This window comes from Aricia agestis, chromosome 5 (assembly GCF_905147365.1).
Source record: "Aricia agestis chromosome 5, ilAriAges1.1, whole genome shotgun sequence".
NCBI lineage: Eukaryota > Metazoa > Arthropoda > Insecta > Lepidoptera > Lycaenidae > Aricia > Aricia agestis.
The window spans coordinates 18,370,854-18,377,023 of NC_056410.1; the positions used below are offsets into that span (position 1 = coordinate 18,370,854).

The window sequence follows — 6,170 nt, forward strand, 5'->3', positions numbered from 1 at the left end:
TAAAATATGGATTGTTCTATTTGTAGGACAATGTTACTTCTTAATCTTAAATTATGTAACTATTAACCAATCAATATACAAAAAATCTGCTGGTTGGGGTTCTGTTTTAGGGTTCCGAAGTCAACCAAGTTTTGTTGATTACAGAACCCTAAAACGTAAGAACATAGGCTAAAAATACAATTCAGTTAATATTTTTTATGTGAAAACTTTAAAATTACTTACTTGTACAAGTAGCCTTTGAAGAATCATTGACCGAGCGTAACCGTTGATCCTAACTGGACCGTTAAAAATACACTTACTCTAAACACTACAATGAAATGTACAAACATACAATTATTATCATACTATATTTACATGCTATGCGCACAATTCCAATCGTGTACAGGCGATCTAGATATCACAATCTTGAAAAATTACATGCGAGTCATACGTTATTCTATTAGTTCTAGAAGGTACTTATCTATGAGGTACTTATGACGTATGTGCCATACCTAGTATTGATCATAAATAATTATACAATTCAATCTTAATAATACATATCTACATTACATCCCGATAATTGTACATACTTACTATTAAATTATAATGATTGCGATCGGCGTTAGAAATCCTTAGAATTATGTAATTCTAAATTATGTATTTTAAATTATGATTAAGAATGAAATACTAATAAAATAAATTGAATTATTTTTTGATTACTGTGATAATAGATATAGCAATCTATACTAATATTATAAATGCGAAAGTATCTCTGTCTGTCTGTATGTCTGTCTGTCTGTCTCGCTTTCACGCCAAAACTACTGAACCGATTGCAATGAAATTTTGTACACAGTTATTCTAGAGTCTGAGAAAGGACATAGGCTACATTTTGATGTGGGAAAATATCTCATTTCCACGAAAATATCGATGAAAATTAATTCGCATTGCGCGTGGCCAGCGCTCATCCCGGGGGTCCTGGGTTCGAGTCCCGCAGGCGGAACAAAAAGTTTTCAATGTTCCTGGGTCTTGGATGTGTATTAAAATAATATTTCAAAAATCTAAAATATATTTTATGTATAATATTATAAAAAATCCAGAAATATATCGATGCAATGAACATTTTAGTTCTAATACGATTCAACAGATTCTAATATATGAAAACAGATGGCGTTCTATTTTTTACTTAATTATTGTAACAGAACTAATCATACCTACTTTATTATATATTATTGTTTTTATTCATAACTAGCTGTTGCCCGCGACTTCGTCCGCGTGGACTTTAGTTTATAGCGCGCGGTGTCAACAAAATTTGTGTCAAATTTAAAAACTTTTTAAAACCCTGGTAAGTGGTACCCCTCTTAGTGCCGCGCTACACCGGAATGGCAGCACTTTTGTTGCTATAAACTGAAGTCCACGCGGACGAAGTCGCGGGCAACAGCTAGTAAAACAATAAATTGTTGTTTAAAGTACTTTAACATTAGGAGTTGGATGTAGGCCTACACACCAGATTGTCTGACAAGAAAGATGAACCATGCGTTGAAACTTGAAGCGAAGTGCACCTAATCGTTGGTGCAAAAGGGATATAAAATGTCGGTCTCCTCTTTCCAACATGTATGATGTACCAGAGACCAGACATATACATTATACATGTACTAATTAACTATCATCTGACCTCTGGATTAGGAACCCTTTAAGACTTCAAAAGTCACTGTAACCGCGGTCCGCGTGTGATTTCCTACAAATTGTCATTATAAGGAATGTTGCGGAGGGAATGTAGATTTCGCGATAGACGATATCTTGAAGCTTGCGCGCAAAGAATACACAGTAAAAGTCCAAACCACAGAGTCAAAAAACTACGACATGTATGTCAGTAGGTATATGTGACTCGTGTCTAGGGAGCGCACAGTTCGAATTGGTAGATGAAATTGGTAGAACGTGAACAGTGAGCTGTGTACACGTTATTAGTAGCATATTCATACTTATTATAAGTTTCTTCAATTTCAACAAGCTAATCAGCACATTATAATTCATACTACAATCTACTTTTTCAGTTGGACCGCCACAAGCACCCAGCGTACGACGACATAACCTCAGCGCTCGCCAACGTCACCGACCCCCACACGAGCGTCGTCATGACCAATCCGTTCTCCATCCTCAACATTCTGCCGCTTGACCTGCGGAGATATTTCACGTACCGGGGTTCGCTGACAACACCACCGTGTTCCGAAGTGGTGATATGGCTGGACTTCGAGCAGCCGGTGCGGTTGGCTCATGATCAGGTGAGTCGCTTGGTGTGTATGGGAGGTACCATCATTTTTATTTTTTTACATACCGAAACTATAAGGGTTCCTTATTGACTACGGAACCCTAAAAAGCGGAGAATATTCTCCATCCATAACCATTATCCATCCTTCCATAATAATATTACTAGCTATTTGACCGAGCTTTCCTCGGTATTCGATAAAACACGAATAAAATGACATTTTCTAAAAATGATTCCTAGCTAGATCGATTTATCGCCCCCGAAACCCCCTATATACTAAATTTCATGAAAATCGTTGGAGCTGATTCCGAGATTCCATATATAAGATTAATGCGAAAGTGTGTCTGTCTGTCTGTAACCTCTTCACGCCCAAACCACTGAACCAATTTTGCTGTTTGGTATGGAGATACTTTAAGACCGGGCTCCTAAAAATCAAACCACGCTAGCCCCGCCTACACACCCCGCTATCCTCTAATCGTGAAACAATGATTCCATGAATTGTGCCCGCATGAATTGTACTTTGAGCTGCAGCTAATAGTGAACAATATTGCGTAACAACGTTCCGGCGCATTATAGCACAAAAGTAAAGGTCGCTAGTCCCAAAACTGTTTTTGATGATTACTTAAAAATTAAATACAATACTAATATTTCCTTTAGAGTTTAGGTATTATTTTATAAAGTGTGTGATTGTTGTAGTGCAAGTTATTTAATGATAGTAACTCAATACTTAACTGTAACAGATATTTGTTGAAAAGCCCAGAAATATTCATAATTTCGAAAAATATAACTATCGAGTCAAAATAAGGAAATCGTATTTTCCGTTAGTCTAATATCAGATAAATAAGGAAAGAACATAGGTAGGATATTGTCATCCCGGAAAAATGTACCGTTCCCGTACGATAAACGATTTTCGGAGAAACGGGCATTATTTAGTTCTCATTTGATAGGTGTGGGCTTATTTGGTCAGATTTTGTCAAGTCAACGACTTCTAACTGGGCTTATGACTTCAACAAATAAGTTAATCCTAAGTTAAGTTAGTTCTTGTATCAAATTATACATATCATAGCTGGGCACCGTTAATCAAATAGTTAACTTCGTTAATCGTTAATCCGTTAAAAAAAATGTTAGCTTCGTTAAACGTTAAAGCGTTACATTTAGTTCGAATTAACGCAAGTTAACGTTAATGGGTAATCCGTTAAAATGTGTAATATGGCCTTGTTGTAACTTATATCATTGCGTTAGTGTACATATACAAAACCTGTTGGTTTAAGGTTTTGGATTAAGATCAGGTTAGGGACAAAACAAAATACTTCTATAATTATTGTATTGTACCTAACTAAATTATACTGCACTCCTCTTTATCAACATGCAAATGATTTATAATAACAATAAACAAATCACTCTCTATATTAGCACCAGCGCTGAGTAATGAAATGATAAAACGAAACAAATCTCTTCTAGTGAGAGGCGTGGCCATGCAGACTGTATGTGCGCCGCAGACTCGATCACACAAAAAGTGTGCCGTCTGCGATCTCCCTTAAAATGCCCCGACTATTATAGTATTGTTTTTGTTTCGCCGCGCTGCCCGCCCGCCACCTGTCTTTTCATACTAACTGTCTGAACCTGTCTTCGCGCCGCGCCGCGGTGCCGTGCCGTAAATAGTTGGCATTGGATTAACGATTAACGGACTTCTGCATATTAACGGAAGTTAACGGGTCCATTAATATTTTTAAAAGTTAATCTGTTAATCAAAATGTTAACTTCGTTAATTAACGATTAACGGATTAACGAGTTAATGCCCAGCTATGAATTTGATAGTAAGAAAAGAAACATATTGTGTACATGTGTGATAGTGAATACTAAATAAAATCTCGTGTAGTATTAATGAAAGGAGAATGCTTACTAATGAAAGTGTGTCTGTCTGTCTGTTTCTTTTTTACGCCCAAACTAAAATTTGGTATGGAAATATTTTGAGTCCCAGGATAGGACATAGAATACTTATTACCCGGAAAATTGTACGGTTCCCGCGCGGTTAACAAATTTTGGCGCAACGGAGTAGCGGGCGTCATTTAGTATGAAAATAAAAATGCTTCAAAAATGGAGAATTTACTAATGAAGTTTAATGAAGTTATTCAAAATTCACTATCGCAAGCATTTAAACAACTTTACATTACAGATAGAATCATTCCGGGAGCTTCGTTCGGGCACTGGCAAGATAAGGCACAACTTCAGACCGATACAGCCCATCGGAGACCGGACAGTCTACTACAATGTTGACAACAGCTACTACAATTACAACGAACTGGACGGGCCCGAGCGAGATGGGTGGCCGAAGAAAAGAAACGGTGGCACGTCCACTGTGGTTAATTACGTCGTCTTCGTCACAACGATTATGTTAAGTTTATTATGAAATTACTAGTAAAGGATTATACTTAGACCTACGAATAATAAAAACTAAGGAAAAGTAACTCCGTCAAAAAACATGCTCCACAATACTTGTCAAAAAAGTGTACCTTAGGTACACATTTCAATACATTTGCAATATTTAGGTGGCCTTGAGCGGTATAAAGGCTGACGTTACATGACAGTTCGAAAGGAACCTTTAAAACAGTAATAGTATGGGAGTTACGTTTCCTTAGTTTTTATTATTCATAGACTTAGACTTTATATGTAGAATTAGATTATGTGCTTATGAGAGTAAAGGAAAATAGAATGCTGCACACACACTTATGATGTACAAAAATTACTCCAATCTTGCTAACTTGGTTTTGATGAAGTCCACTGGCACCAAAATCTGTGTGGGAGTTATTGTACTGATGACAAAATAATTTAAAAAAAGCATTTTTAAGTACTTTCAGATTTAAAATTTAAAAACATAGTGTGATGTTTAGAGTTCCTATAGTTATTTGCCAGGTGAAATTGCCATATTATACCATAATGTTTAGTGACATGCCGATTATTATTATTAGTGTAGCTAGGATCCGACTTAAATCACAGAGCTTAAAGATTGAAATAAAAAAAAAAAAAACGGAAATAATGTTCTCAAAAAATGTGGAAAAGAGACGACGTCATCATTTTCCAGAGGAACGATTTGAGACAAGAGTATGTTCATTGTTCATTTCTCTGTGATTTGTGACCTGACTTTAAATAAGTAATCTAATAAAACATAATAATTATTTTTAGATCATATTATAACATTTACAAATTAATTTTATATAATATATTTTTTTGAGAAATGTAGGTATTTCTTATTTATTTATATTATGTAGAAATTATTTATTCATGAAAAAACACATAGTTACTTTAAAATAATTAGTATAATACACTTACTTCTGTTAACTATGCTTTATATATATTATTTTCTCAATATACTTAAGGACACAGCATCAAAAATGCTGAATTAAGTATTCAAAACTGACTAGGTAATTGTAAAAAGTGCCTTTTTCTATTTGACTGTTGTGATAAAAATGAATTTAAATAGTAATAAAAGTATAATTGTGAATTTATATTTAAATATACTTGTTCAACTCGGTTGTGTATAGTGAATTATAATGGAGAATGAAATACTAGTAAGTGTACTAAATTGAATATTTTGTTTACTGTGATATTACTAGACATTAGCAATAAAACTATAATGTACAGATGTTGTTTTACATTATGATTCAATATTTTTATTATTTCAATTGAATTTACAAAATCTATCCCTAGCAGAGAAGCAAAGGTAACCTTTTCTCAGACATAATATTAAGGGCCTGTTTCACCAGTTTCTGAAAAAGTGCCTAATAAGCTATTCACAACTTTTTTGACAGATTCTCCATACTTGATCTGTCAAGTTAATTGGTGGACAGTCTTATCAGGAAGTGGTGAAACAGGCCCTAAGAGTAATAATTATGATAATTACCTTTCTTTACTTGATAAATTGGTCCCA

General features: G+C 34.8%; 1 protein-coding gene across 1 annotated transcript in view; it reads left to right on the forward strand.

The window, feature by feature from the left end:
- The window catches only part of LOC121727451 (carbonic anhydrase 7-like), a 30,530-nt gene extending 25,823 nt beyond the window's left edge, over nt 1-4,707 (forward strand). The window contains exons 6-7 of the mRNA XM_042115320.1: nt 2,031-2,258; nt 4,419-4,707. Coding sequence (XP_041971254.1) covers nt 2,031-2,258; nt 4,419-4,652 — 462 coding nt within the window. The 3' untranslated portion in view covers nt 4,653-4,707. The remainder of the gene's footprint in view (nt 1-2,030; nt 2,259-4,418) is intronic.
- Nucleotides 4,708-6,170: the final 1,463 nt, after the last annotated feature.